At 36.4% G+C, this 14,958-nt stretch overlaps 3 protein-coding genes across 3 annotated transcripts; 1 reads left to right on the top strand and 2 right to left on the bottom strand.

Moving 5' to 3' along the window:
* Window positions 1–366: 366 nt before the first annotated feature.
* CBG21570 lies at window positions 367–2,380 on the top strand (the record flags this gene model as incomplete). The annotated part of the gene is made up of 3 exons (XM_002632602.1): window positions 367–439; window positions 574–737; window positions 2,132–2,380. 3 exons carry the CDS (start codon window positions 367–369, stop codon window positions 2,378–2,380), a joined length of 486 nt encoding a protein of 161 aa, XP_002632648.1.
* A 312-nt stretch (window positions 2,381–2,692) lies between these two features.
* Window positions 2,693–4,897, bottom strand: CBG21569 (the record flags this gene model as incomplete). The annotated part of the gene is made up of 5 exons (XM_002632601.1): window positions 2,693–2,731; window positions 3,371–3,562; window positions 3,609–3,820; window positions 4,306–4,587; window positions 4,735–4,897. 5 exons carry the CDS (start codon window positions 4,895–4,897, stop codon window positions 2,693–2,695), a joined length of 888 nt encoding a protein of 295 aa, XP_002632647.1.
* A 1,105-nt stretch (window positions 4,898–6,002) lies between these two features.
* On the bottom strand, window positions 6,003–13,657 carry CBG21567 (the record flags this gene model as incomplete). The annotated part of the gene is given in 8 exon segments (XM_002632600.1): window positions 6,003–6,129; window positions 6,994–7,139; window positions 7,142–7,162; window positions 7,164–7,240; window positions 7,429–7,449; window positions 12,467–12,722; window positions 13,121–13,336; window positions 13,529–13,657. Coding segments are annotated over 8 exon segments (993 nt in total), but the record flags the coding sequence as incomplete, so codon positions are not given.
* Between the last annotated feature and the right edge of the window lie 1,301 nt (window positions 13,658–14,958).

The following is a 14,958-nucleotide window of genomic DNA, read 5'->3' as shown; positions in this document are numbered from 1 at the left end:
CTCCTCTCTCTCTCTCTCTCTCTCTCTCTCTCTCTCACACACACAATGACAAATTTCCCTTCTGCTAGTGAGTTTGCTCATGGGGAGTTTTTTCTTCTGTTTATTTTTAACATACAAGTTATATTTTTAGAATTTCGTATCTGTTAGAAATGTTACTTTTCTATGGTTAGAGGTATGAAATTCATACTATGAGTCATAGAAATGAAAAAAAAAACATTCATCATACTTTTGTCAAATTTAAAATAAAATATTATACATGCTCAGACAATATTTTCAGACTTTCTTTTTTTCATTGTTCTCGCTTTCTTCAATTTTTCATTTAAGCCCAGACGATTATATTGCTGATTTGAAATTCGCTAATTTCAGATGTCTCTACGATCACTAATCTTTCTATCAACACTTTTTATCATATCAGCATCAACATTAAAGTGCTACGAAGGTGAGGAAATGCGCTCTAATCGAACACGAAAACTTTACATTTTATTAGCTAGAATATCACTAACATTTGAAATTTTGACCAGATATAATTTTCCAATTCTCCTATTCCCTTTATGATCCCTATTTTTTTTGCAGGTTCCCGAGGGATTGTAAACGGAGAAGACTCTTCAAATTTCGTCCAAAATGTGTGTGATGACAATATGACATACTGTTTCGAGTCTTATAATTCAAATCTGACAGAAGTGACTGCTAGTTGCCAGAATATGGGAACGGATCAGAAGTTGTTGGATGTTTGTAAGGTTAGTTTGTAGAAAAAGAGTCTAAAAAAGGCGTGAAAGCCCCTCAGAATTGAACTTGTGGGCCAATTATTAAAGATGCCGATTTGCTTCGAATGTCTATTGATTTGTAGGTGACTCAAATTTTATCAATTTTTCAATGTAAAGTTTGGAAAAATTTGTTCCAAAAATAAAAACTAATCAGAGTACATAAATAAAAAGAATATTCAAACTCTGTTGAAGCAATGATTTGAAAAATGGCCAAGTTGTATAATTGGTAAATTGGCTCATTGTTAATAGCCATAATAAAAAAATTATGAATGTGAAGCAGAAAAAAAGTGGGGCACATAGTAAACCTCTTATAAAAATTTTTGGAATTTTTCTTAAATATTGCTATTTAACATAGAAAATTAATTTCCGTGATAATTTGAAATATCTATTTATTCGAGGAATTTCTTTAGGTGGATGACAATTCAAGTGTTATTTTTATAAGAACATATTGATTTCAAAATTCAAAACTGATCGATTTTTTTGAAATTAGACTCAATTTCTGTTTCATATAGAAAATTGAATTATGTGAGCATTTCGAACATTCATTGAATCTAGTAATTTTTATTCCAAAATGCAAAACTCCTCCAAGATCATCCAAAAACTGATCATTCAAAACTGTGAAATATAAAACTTTGTCATAGTTTTGAAGCAGTAAAGTATAAAGTGAAGTTTGGACGATTGGAAACAGTATATTGTTAATTGTTGAAGGTCATAGTAAAAATGATGAACATGAAGCAAGCATAGAAAAACTCATAGTTAAATTTAAAAATTTGACTCAAAAACTGCTTTTTCATATTGCGAATTTTTTTTTGTGAAAATTTTCAAATGTTATTTATTGATTTGAAGGTGACTTAAGATTTATTAATTGTATTAATTGAAAACTAAAAGTTCGATAATTCATATTCCAAATTCAGAACTCATAGATCATTTAAAAACTGCAAAATATCTCATTTTTTCATAGTTTCTAAGCAGTAAAGTATAAAGTATTCTGATGTTTGGAAAAAAAACGATTGGAGAGGTGGGGTATAGTAAAACTCATATACAATCTTTTTTTAAATTTGACTCAAAACTTGCTGTTTCACATAGCGAATTAATTTTCTCTGGAAATTTCAAATATTAATCGGTTCGGAGGTGGTTTAGGCTTCATTGACTTATTAAGTAAAAATAAAAAATTTAATGATTCATATTCCAAAATTCCAAACTCATTAAAATCCAATGAGAAACAGATTATTAAAAAACCCGCGAGAACATTTTGTCATAAATTGAAGCAGTAAAGTAAAAAAAATGAAGTTTGATTGTTTAAATGCTAATTTTCAATAGACTGATTGTCAAAAAGATATTTTAGACAAAATTTCGAATTTTTCCAGATGGACGGAAAATGCAAAGAACGCACCGACATCGACTTAACAGTTTGTTGCTGTACAGCGGATTTGTGTAACCTACAAGACGATTTGAAGCCAACACCAGAAACTCCAGAAATCGATGGATCCTCCGAACAATTGAATTCAACAGATGTTTCATCTTTGGAAACTACAGAAATATCCGATAAATTTGTGGAATTGAACGAAACGATGGGGCTGGAGCTGGACTTAAATGGGACCACTGGAGGACTCTGAAATCCTATTTTTAAAAATCAGTTTTGCTTTTCTCAACCCTAAATATGTGTGTTTTGTGTTCTTTCTCGGGTTCGAATCAATCCGAATATAATTCTTTCATGTTGATTTGACCAATCTTTGTTCGGGTTGTTGTGTGATTATTCATTTTTGCTTTCGTTTGAATAAAAAATGTTGTATTGAAGAATAAAAATATGTACAACAAAACATTTCAAAGGGGTTTGATGAGCATCATTTTAGAAATGGGGGTAATTGTACTATAAAAGCTTCATGGTTGGAAAATCTCGAAAATTGACCAGTGGCAGAACAACGAATCTATTCGTCCTCAGAGTCGGAAGAGTCCTCCATGACGATCTGGAAATATAATTTTTAAAATTCGACGAATGTCTCTCATGATCGCCGCTAGTCGCCGACCATTTTTTGATTATCGGAAATTATAGCCGACTATTGTCTTAAGCTTGGCGACCATCGCCGAGCCCTTCCGATTATCGACCGCCATTGAGAATCTCAGAATCTCAGAATCTCAGAATATCAGAATCTCAGAATCTCAGAATCTCAGAATCTCAGAATCTCAGAATCCATCGCCGACCATTGTAGACTAGTGCCAACCAATCGCCAACCATCGGCGACAATCGGCCTACATAGACCGACCATCGGCAGCAATCGGCCGACCATCGTAGACCGTTGTAGACCATCGTCGATCATCGCCAGCTATAGCTGACCATCGGCAATTATCGGCGATTGTTGCCGACGATGGCCGACCATTGACCGACCATCGCCGAGCATGGGTTCACCATCGCCGACCATCAGCCGATCATCGCCGACCATTGGCCGATCACCGCCGACCATATGCTGACCTTCGCCGACTATCAGCGACCATCACCGACCATCACCGATCATCGCCAACCACCGGCCACCATTGCCAAACATCTCCGACCATTTTCCAACCATCGGCCAACTATCGCCGACTATCAAATAAAGCAAAATCCTCACCCTCGGCTTGTAGTTCTTATTATAATTCGGAATCACTGCGGCCAGATCCACCTTCAGATTTGGATCCCATCCAGTGACAAATCCATGCTTGTCCATCTTGAAGCATGATGGAATTGGCGGCAAATCCAATCCTGGGTCCTCCATGGCTGCATTCATCTTAGCCACAAAGTCCGGATAATTTGCCTCGAGAAGCTGGAACATTTTTTTTGGTATAATATTTTTTCTGTCTTAAACTCACCGGTAACTCATCTTGCAACACTTGCTTCTGAACGCATTTCTCAAGATGCTGGCGAAGATTGTAGCGGTATTTTATTTGGGCACCACATAAGTTGCATTCGACCTCCGCATTCTGTTGGTGGGATCTTTTATGGCGTCTAAGTTTGTCTTTTGATTTAAAACATGCAAAACATTTTTTGCATTGAAGACGTGCGATTGCCGGGTCAGTGCTCACTGAAAGAAATAGAGTTTTAGTAGGAGAAAATATGAAAATTAGCGGCGATTATTTATCGACAGTCGGAAATAATGAACGACAAAATTCCAAATATTGGGAACTATCGGTGACTGTTTCCCGACAATTGGAAATTAGCGGCGACGATTTCCTGACAAGGGAAGTAGTAGGCGACAGTTCTGTGACCAGCGGAAATTATCAACAATATATTTCTCGATTATCGGCAATCATCGGCGACAACTCTCCAAATTTTGGGAAATATCGATGATTGTTTCCCAGCAATCGGAAATTATCGGCGACAATTTCCAATAATCTCGAACTATCGGCGGCCATTTTCCAACTATTGGGCATCATCGGCGACAACGTTTCGACAATGGGAAATCATCGGCGACAATTTCTCATTTATCGGGAATTATCGGGAGCTATCGGCGACAATTTTCTTACTATCGGGAACCATCGGCGGTCATCGCAAACAAAAAAAACTCACTCTCTGTCGGAATCGGCGCTTTGGTGGCCCTCCCCTTCCTCTGTTTGAATTCCTGATCTTCAACTTTTCCTTCTGCAAGATTCGCCAACAGTTCTTTCCTCTTCTCCTCGGCGAGCAACTCTTCTTCCCTTTTCTTTTTGTATTTATCAAGTTCTTCTTGTAATTGAGCAGCTCTGGCCTCCTGAATCTTATCCCTCATTGTTTTTTTGTCGATTGGACAGTCTGCATCAATGGCGATCCTTTTACGGCTCCATGTCTTCTTGGCTTTGACTGGTGGTGCTGCTGAAAATGGGATTTTTTATTTAACGATTGGTCGTGGCCGGCAAGCATCGGCAAGCGTCGGAAACCGTCAGAGACCATCAGTCTACCAACAGCAGCCGTCAGCGACCGTCGGCGACTTTTTTGGAGAAGTTCATTTAAAAAACTCACTCTGTTTGTGAATCTCTTTTTCAATTTTTTCCTCTATTTTTTCTTCCAATTTTTCTTCTGGAACCTCCATCCCAACTTCTGTTGTTTCCATTGGAACCTCCATTGCTTCCTCTGGATTATCCATCGTTTCTTCTGCAATCTCCATTTCCATTTCTGGATCCATATCTGAAACAAAAATCAATAAAAACGGACCACAAAAAATCGACAAACCGACGAACGACACAGTTTAATGAATGGTGTATGCCTGTTGCGTCGCAGAACATTGCATGCGTCTTTTTCTTCTCGATCCAACTGCGTCTCCTTCTGTTAAATACTATGTCCTCGTTTTTCTTGCTGGGGCCAGAATTGTCTCTGCGTCTCTCCATTCAATGCAGTCTTTTCTTTTGGGCAGCTGTTGACACGCTACTTGGTCTTTGGGAAAACGGGGGAATAATAGAGATTAGCATGGAAGATAACATAGAGAATATTGGAATTGGGGTAATTTGTTGAGATGTGTAATGAGCAATTACCGAGTGACACTTGGATGAGAGTGTGTGAATTGGAGACTTTGGTATACGTACAATAAAATTTCAGCAAAAAAGACAATTCTGTAGTAAGTTTGTATTAGTAATTAAGCGTTTTCTCAGCCCCAGTAAGATCTTAGACACATTCTTTCAAGTTATCTAATACTTGAAACGGAAGAATTATTTTTTCATTACTGTTTTTTATTGTTTGCCGTTTATCAAATTAACCACACATTTTTACAGTTTCGGTTATACTGTAATTACAGAAAAATTGTTAAATTTTAGTAAAGCATGTTTAAAATTTGATTAAATTATTGAACTTTTATTAAACACATCAATTATTTTCAGAATCAGGTGAAAAATATTAGTTATGGAACTTCTAAAGATTAAAAAAATACAGCAAAACAGATCCTCAAAAATGCCTTTTAACAATGACCAACTTCTTCTGAATATCCAGAAGATTTCCGATGACGTCATACAGCGTATGATAGGCATTCACAATTTCATCAGTAAGCTTCTCCTCAAAACTTCTCTTCAATACAGCGTCCACGCCTTCTAGCATATTCTGTAAATTTACATTTCCAAATTTTCAATTTTCACAAGACTACAGTAACCCACAGTAATGTGATACTTGTTAATATTCCATTTAACATGACTTCTAGCAATTCTAGCCATAAAATACGTCAGCTTCTCCTCGTCATCCATCACTTCCACGATTTCCTGAAAAACCGGAAATTTGAATTTCCCGCCAAATATCTATTTTCCCACTTTCAAGCCTGCCATATAAACTGAGCAATGGTTGGCGAGCTCGTTGGAAGCGAGAAGTGCAGAATCCTGAAGAGTACGGAATTGAGGCCAGATGTTTTTGTAATGGGGGAATTCGGAGAAGTATCTGGAAATATTTAAGTGTTACTAGGCCATTTTAAACATGGTGGTCTAACTTTCCCGACATGAATTTTCTAGGCCACCATTATGAATGACCTAGTAAATGAAGATCAGGCTGTTTCTAGGTCATAAAAGTTTGTGGCCTAAAATACTCAACTTGCAAAAGTTAGGTTGCTCAACCTTTATGGCCTAGAAACGGTCTGATGTGCTTTTAGGACATTTTAACATGGGCTAACTAACCTGCACACAACTAATATGTCAGTGTTTACACCTTTTTCTTCTGTGACTACCGTGCTTCGACCGCAAACATCTGACAGTTTAAAATAGCAAGAACACCTACTGACTAATAGAAAGAAATTTTACTGTGCAATATGAGATTTTTGAAACTGAAACTTTCTGTTTTATATTCTCATTAAAATTTCAAGCGAAACAGACTTTCTTAATGCCTGGTGTGTTTCGATAGCGACGCTTGCAACCACGCAACTCAGACGGTAAGAACGCGGGGCTTTTATTATTTTGCTCACGTGTTCAACCCTTCATGAGAATTCTTCGAGCGACCCCTCAGGTAACCTACCGGTGTAGCTCATTTTTAAACCAAACACAATACCGATAAATAAAATATGCAAAAACTATTTTTTTAAAGTTGCTTTTCGGTCATTTTGATTATTTTGAGGATACTGGAGCTCGGCTGCCAAGTGTCCAAAACTAGGTCTGTTTTACCCGCTCCAAAACTTTCAAAGTGATCGAAAACCTAACAAAAAAAAAACCGAACTCCAGACTCCATTTTTGCTAATCTTATTGTCCGGTACTGCACTTTAGAGGCCCCAGATATGATCATCCCCTCTCCAAAATGTTTTTAAAAGTTACAAACTTGGCAAACAGAACCAGTCCATTCCTACGGTAATCCTTGAAAACCACTGGAAACGTTTCCTTGAAAATGTGCTTCTGCCGCTGGGAAATCCTATCCATTTCTTGTCTCATCTTCAACTTGGCATCCGGATTGTTCAAATCTGAAACTAAACACAGAAAATCAGAAAATTACATTGGCTTAAACTTACCGAAAATCGGAGATTGCACAGGAGGAGATGTCGGTCCCGGGGAATCGTTTTGTTTGAATGCTGAAAAAAATATTTTTTTTTTCGATTTCACAAAACTGATATAACTTTAAAGTTCTAATCCTAGTTAATGCTTCTGGGTTGAGTAAATGCTATAGGAAACAAGACCTCTGCTGTTTGGTTACTGTACTTCTGAGAAGGAAAAAATCCGATAGCCTAGCAGCCGGCCCTGTTTTCTATGGTTGACTTACGACAAGTTGAAGGCATCTCGGCTTGAAGAAAACGTCGGAAAATTTTGATAAGGCTGAGCTATGCAGAAAAAACAACCAAATAAAATGATGACTTCCTTTTTTTCAACTTTATATCATCGTAAAAAAATCTTGTGATTTTTTGAATCACAAGATTTTCGTAAAGTGCCGGAAATACAAACGCTGTATATTTTCTCTGACGGCTACTAATGTGATGATTGGATAAATGAGTGATAAATGCTCCTCGTGGTTTAAGGAAATATATACGAAAGATGAGAATGTTGGAATCAAAGATCCTGAAGACGTCATCGTTTCTAGATGATAAAGATGCGCACGTTTTTCTGGAAGTTTCTAACATATGTCATTCAGCAGTGCATTAATGAAACCTGATTAGTTTGACGAATTATGGAAAAAGTGAAACTGAAATTTTTAGTTTCAAAATTTTGATGAAATCTGAAAACTATGTTTCAGTAGCGTATCGTTTGTTCCGAAATTCCAAAAAATTATGAGATTCGGAAGAATCCTGAAATCGTGTAGTTCTGATTCCGAGATTCTGAGATTCTGAGATTCTGAGATTCTGGGCCCAGTATCCAAGGGTACATCAAATAAGGGTACATCGAGGGTACATCGAGATCTTAGGGTACATTGGATCAGAGGGTGCATCAGATCTTAGGGTACATCTGGGAGGTAGGTTCAAGGGGTACATCTCATGGTGGTTCTAAGGGTACATCAGAGAAAGGATCCCAGGGTACATCGAAAAGTTCTTAGGGTACATCAATCAAAAATACTGTACTTTTCCACTGGAAGATATTTTGCTATAAACCGCACCATTTTTTTTTGTTTTTTGTCTGTATTTATTTGAAAACTACCATTTTTTCGTAGTTTTATGGATTGATAGGTTTTTGAAGTCTTTTTGAAGGAGCTTATCGTACTGAAATTGGCAATAGGAAACAAGTCGAAAACTCGATATTTATCAGAACGAACTTTCAACCAAAACCACATTTCAAATGTACCAGGACAGGAAGCATTATAAATCTGAAAAAAAAATCCAAGTTCTTTCAAACTCTTCGGATTTTTCGGAAACACAAAGATACAAAACCGTTAAAAAGACTACAAAATGAAATTAGTTTTCAAGTACACAAAAACAAAACATTTGGATCTGGTCGAACTTGAACTCGCGACTGCAGATTTCCGTGCACGCACACACACCACTAGACCACGTTGCCAATTTTTGCTCAGGCGAGCGATCGGAAACGACACCGGAAACAACTGAAATCGAGAACCTGGCCTAAAAATTAAACTTTTCAGACAAATATTAGATATTATCAAAAATCATCCCCTGATAAGTAAAGTAAATCTTTTTTGTTTTGATAGGGTGTACATATGGAACCGCTGGTTCAAGTGAAACTCAAAATTTTACTTTTTCAGTGAAACAGCAAAAAACTAGAGGTAGTTTTTTGTGGTTTGGAATGAGGGGATCGATTTTAAATTAATGAAATTAGATTACCTATGAAATTTACAAATGCTCAAAACTCTGAAGCATTCTGAGATTCTAAGATTCTGAGATTATTTTATGAAATCATTTAGTTGAATTGTTTACAAATTGTCGCCTGTATCGTTTACTTATCAAAAATAAAAACTTACAGAAAATTAGAAAACTAAATGAAACAGAAAAAAAAACAAAAAAAAACACCTTTTCTCAAAATTTGGTTTATTAAATCCCTTAAAGATTTGGGAACTCTGAGGTTCGAAGGGATTCTGAGATTCAGAGATTCAAAGATTTATTATTTATTATTAATATCATTATCAATTAATCATTCAAGTTCACAAATCACATCATTCATCTTCCTAGGCATCATTTTCTTCGGATTAAACTCCACAACTTCCATAGATCCATTTCGAAACTCGTTGTATTTTCTGGCGATGTGCCAGGTTCCAACAAATGCACATTTCAATTTTTCAGTGGTCCGTTTTGAGCACTCCCGATGATTTCGAAGGTCAATCGAGATGCATTTGAATAAATCCGAAAGTGATTTTCCGAAAATTTTCAAATTTTTCATCGAATGGTAGTTGGGGAAGAAGTTGAAACATTGTGTGACTGGGCGCTCGATCTGATAAAAAATTTGTTTCATAAAATTGATTATTGGTATCTACAGTAATCCTCACCTTTTCCAAACATGCAAAAACTTTTGGATTATTAGGTTGGCGGGAAAGTCTTTGTCACTCTGTTTGTTTAATCACTGTTCTCGTATATGGAGGCTGTGTATGATATCGACTCTAGTGAATAACAAGGTGATAAGAACCTTCCATATAAACAAGTCCCCATTTCCTTCCCTGCTCCTCATCTGTAATTGAAACGATATGTTTGTTCCCACTGCTATTCACATCAGACATGTTTTGATTTACCTCTTCCTATCTCACACCACGATGAAGGATTCGGAAACTTTCTTGAAGAATGTGTACAACACACATGCCCCTCACTACAATACTATTCGCAATTGGTTCCATCGTTTCGAAAAAGATGACTTCTCGCTCGATGAAAAGGATCGCTCTGGGAGACCCCGTGAGTTGGATTTGGACAAGCTGAAGCACGCATTGCAATCGGATCCATTTCAATCTAGCCGTGAACTAGCTGTCACATTCGGAGTTCACCATAGCACAGTCCTTGAAGGTTTGAAGTCTCTTGGAATGAGAAAACTTTTTGGTCGATTCATACGTCATCACCTGACTCAAGCCAACCTTGACCGCCGAGTCGACGATTCGATTACTCTTCTCACTCTCCACGCGGGCGATCGATGGCTGGACCGGCTAATAACCGGAGATGAGAAGTGGGTCTTCTACGATAATCACCACAGGAAATCCCAGTGGGTTGGAGAAGGAGAGAGCCCACAGGATGTCCCCAAACCCGACCTTCATCCGAAAAAAGTTATGCTCTCTGTGTGGTGGGGAGTGGACGGCCCCATCTACTGGGAACTTCTGCCCGAGGGCAAAACAATAACTGGAGACCTCTACACTACTCAACTACGAAACCTCAAGAAAGCAGTCGACCGTTCGGCCCTGAAAGACAAGAAAGTGTACTATCAACATGATAACGCTCGCCCACATGTTTCGAAACAAGTGAAGCAGGAGCTGATGGGATATGGATGGAATGTTCTCCCTCACCCCCCGTATTCTCCTGATCTTGCTCCTTCCGACTATTGGTTATTTGGCGATATGACACGTGCCTTCGAAGGAAGAAGCTTCAATTCCCGTGGAGCGGTCGAAGCGGCACTCAAACAATACTTTGCCTCACGCCCGGCTGGATTCTACCGCAATGGAATCCATAAATTGAGGGAACGTTGGAGACATGTTGTTGATAATGATGGACAATATAATTAATTATTCGGTTATTTTTTCTTTGAGAAATAAACTATTGAAAAAGTGACAAAGACTTTCCCGCCAACCTAATATAAATAGTCTGACTGACATAACTCAATGCGTCTATGAAGTATTTATAGTGTCGAGTCATATCACATGCTGGTTTCTGGTCAATACACGTGGCAAGGGTCTTGGTGAATTCCACGAATTTGGATATGAAGATTGGGTCAGAAATTTCAGGACCGGTCACTTTGGATAGGGTGGTGGTTATGTAGTTCTGGATTTTTTTTTTGATTTTCAAGCTACAAAGTTAGAAACGTTAGCTACGCGGTCACAGGCTAACCTATAGCCGGTCTATAGTTTCAGGGTCTAATTTTCATTTTTTCAAGGTTAAAAAATCACTATGTCAGAGACATCGATATATAATCAGATTCTATTTTGTTCAGATCAATAATCGCCCAATATAACCAAAAAACGTATTAAATTTTAGGGTTCTGTGGTTTCAAAGTTAGACGGTCCTGAGCCAAAAATTTACGTGCCTAAAACCAATTTTTACTATTTCAATGGTATAATTTAAGATTCAGCAATTTTTCCTATTTTAGTTCTCAAATAATTAAAACGTGATCAGTAAAACTTGATTGTGAAGTTTCTGAGCCAAATTTTGTGACCAATGACAAGTTTTACTCATTTGCAAGAAAAATCCGAACTGTCACTTTTGAATCAATTTATATCAGTTCCTGTTGAAGATATCAAAAATAAACAACTAACAATTTTTTTTTGATGACTTGATAAACATTTTATCAGTTGACCATTTTCTGATATCTTTCACAGAAAGTTAGATATATAAGCTCAAAGTTAGGAAGCACTAATATCTTTCCTAGTATTTTAGCTCCAAAAATCAACTATTCGAGAAGTTTCTTTCCAGAAAAATATTTAAAAATACACTTTCAAGTTAAAAAATAACTCCATAGGAAAACCGTTTTTGTTAGTCTATACTTTTTTCTAATTCTGAATATCTCAAGAATCTACCTGATGCGGTTCCAAACACTCAGTCAACATTAGTGTCTCTTGTGAGCATCCATGACGGATTGGCGTGTTGAAAACCATAGGGATCAAAATGACGACAAGAAGGATTTGGATCAAAATCGAACAGTTGGACATCATTGCTTTTTTTCAGATGGAGGAAAAAAAATCCGAAAAAAAAGTGGTTTTTCGGATAGTCACAACTTTTCTAAAGGGTTTGGTTTATTCGTGGATCGAAGAACCAGTCACATTGTCACGAAAAAACGAAATCTCGAAACAGTTTTTTTGGCAAGTGCGCTCTATCGAAATCAAAGTTTAGAAAATCACTCTTTCGAACTCTTCATGTTACGCTTTGAGAAGATGTTTATCAATGATGATGCGATATACAAATGATGATACGATATACATGAAAAATATATTTTTCTTGAAATTCCATTCATATGTATATAGTCATTTTTAAATATTTTCGTTAGCCTAAATAAAACTTCTATTTCAAAATGTGCTTATTAATTTCAACTTGAAAATGAGAGCTATTAACTATTAAGCCCAGCTGAGATAATTTTGACAAATGCGCTCTATCGAAACGAAAGGAATAAATTTATTCCCAAAAAAAGTTCAATCTCAAATCTTCTTATTCCTTTTCACTTCAATCCCACTCAACATGCTCTCACTGAAACCATTGGCTCTATAATTCCTTTTCTGAATCTTTTGAAATTCCGAATGATCAACCGAGTAGCGTTTAGAGACTTCTCCACGGAATCAATGATTTTTCGATTTTTGCAAACTTGATCGTCCTTCATTTTTTCGATGACGCAGTTGACTAGTTTCTTTTGATCCAAAGTATAGGATTGGAACTTTCGGAGGTTCCGAAAAGAAATTGGTACAGTGTTCAGGCAGTCTTGGAGTTTCGGAGTGATCTGGAAAAAGATTACAGTTGTTTCAAGACAAGCATATTTAGAGTTTAACTGTTATAGAAGTTGTTTTGGTATATGAATTAGAATAAAAAAAAGTTTTTTTTTTGGAAAAATTCTTCGAAATTTTTTTTCGAGAAATTCCTCGAAAAATGCACAATGCGGAATTTTGAAGTTATCGTTGCTGATATTTTCCTCGTTTTTTCAGTCACTTTGAAGTGGTGGCCTAACTTTTGCAAATTGAGTTTTCTAGACCACCACTTTGAAATGACCTAGAAAGCACACCAGGGACATTTGAGCCTATTCATAGGCCATTTGCCATCGCGGCCTAGAAAACCCAATTTGCAAAAGTTAAGCCACCCCGCTAAAATTACCTAGAAAACACCCCCGCAAGTTCAACTCACCCGTTCCAAACATTTGAACACCTTCAAATCATATAAATTCTCTCCGACATAGCTTAGGCTATCCACAAAAAACTTATAGTGTCTGGCAGTGTCACAAATGAGATCTGTACCTATACACGTGGCAACGGTTTTTGTGAAGTTTGTGAATTTTTTCATAAAAATGGGATTTGAAATTTCACGACCTGAGGCATCGAACAGGCTGGTTTCGATATAGTTCTGAAAAAAACCTATTTAAAAATACTATTTCCAGATCACCATAAGAATTTAGGGGAATTTTCTCGTTGTTCCATATATTTCTTCTAAAAATTTTTCAAACGAATAATAATAAACCAGTTTCAACATGAGCATAAAAATTTGGCGTTCTAGTTTGTTCTAGTCATTCCGATGAACTTGCTATGAAAAATTTACCTGATGCGGTTCCAAACAATCCGCCAACAGCAGATCCTCCTGTTGACATTTTCCAAGGTTTGATGACTTATCAGCTGATATCATAGAAGCAATGATGATGATCAGAATTATCAGTGAACAATTGAACATCGTTGGCTTTCGTTTAGGTTTAAAGGTAAAATGTTTAGATTGGATTTCAATGATGATGACTTGGAGAGAAAAAAAAGAGAAAAAATGGGGTTAGAGAGATAATTTTACGTATATAGGTTTTGATTTGATTGGTTATATGGAAACTGGCAATTTCGCAACCGGACGTTTCAGAACCGGTAATTTGGCGACAGGACTATTTAGAACCCTCAATTTCGGACTTGACCAATTTGCAACCAGGCGGTTTAGAACTCAGTTAGCAACTCTTTCGAAATGGTCCATTTCGAAACTAACAACTTCAGGACTAAAAGAGTCAAAATCGGTCTTTTTTCAACTTTTGTCATTTTAAAAATTATCACTGTTTTCTAAATTTTATTTATTATTTTCTAAAAAAATTCTCATTGAGTTTTCGGCCGATGCAGAATCGCTAATTTTGTAACTAATAATTTCACAATTGGACGATATAGAACCGAATATTTCGTAACCCAGACGTTCTGGAACCGGTCATTTCGCAACAGGACGTTTCAGAACTAACTATTTGGCAACATTTCCTTTAAGAACCGGCTACTTTGCAACCAGACGTTTAAGAACAGATCGTTGCGTAACCGGAAGTTTTAGAACCGAACGTTTTAGAACCATTTAACGACCCTAAACCGAGCATTCCTAAAACGTCAGGTTGCAAAATTATTAGTTTGGAAATGTTCCGATTTTCAAGGTTTTGATGATAAGTATGATGAGAATCGATTACTGAAAAACTAAAAACAAGAAAATTATCTGAAATTTTGAAAACAGTGATAATTTGAAATTAATTTCTAAAATGCCGAATACAAAATTTCCAAAAACTCTCACAGCACGCTCTCCCACAAAACAATTCCGAACTGCAAATTAATTTTTGATCTAGAGAAAAAAAGTTTGGCGCGATCACAATTGCAGGTCTAAAACCATAATTTCAGAATTTTTTATCTGATTTTGTGGAGTTCCAAGATGATTCAAATAATTCTTTAAAAATTAATTAGTGGTTGTAGATTCATGTATGGTCGTTTTCCGGAAGAAAAAATTTCAAAAATGGTCATTTTTTAAAGTTTTTTAAAGAAAAAATCTATCTCATCTTTCAGTTTTTGATATTTTTAGGAGTTCTAAAGTTCAAAAAAACCGCAATTATTTTCTCTACATTTTCTATGGATGAATTTTCAATTTGTCTGATAAAACTTTTTTTATAATCAAAAAACAACGCAAAAATGCTATTTTGTGCAATTTCATGAGGTTTTTAAATTATAAAAAAAGTTTTATCAGACAAATGAAAA

This window comes from Caenorhabditis briggsae, assembly GCF_000004555.2.
Source record: "Caenorhabditis briggsae complete genome, chrIV, whole genome shotgun sequence".
Lineage (NCBI taxonomy): Eukaryota > Metazoa > Nematoda > Chromadorea > Rhabditida > Rhabditidae > Caenorhabditis > Caenorhabditis briggsae.
Note: the sequence above shows the minus strand (reverse complement) of the source record. Positions and strands in the feature narration are given on the sequence as shown.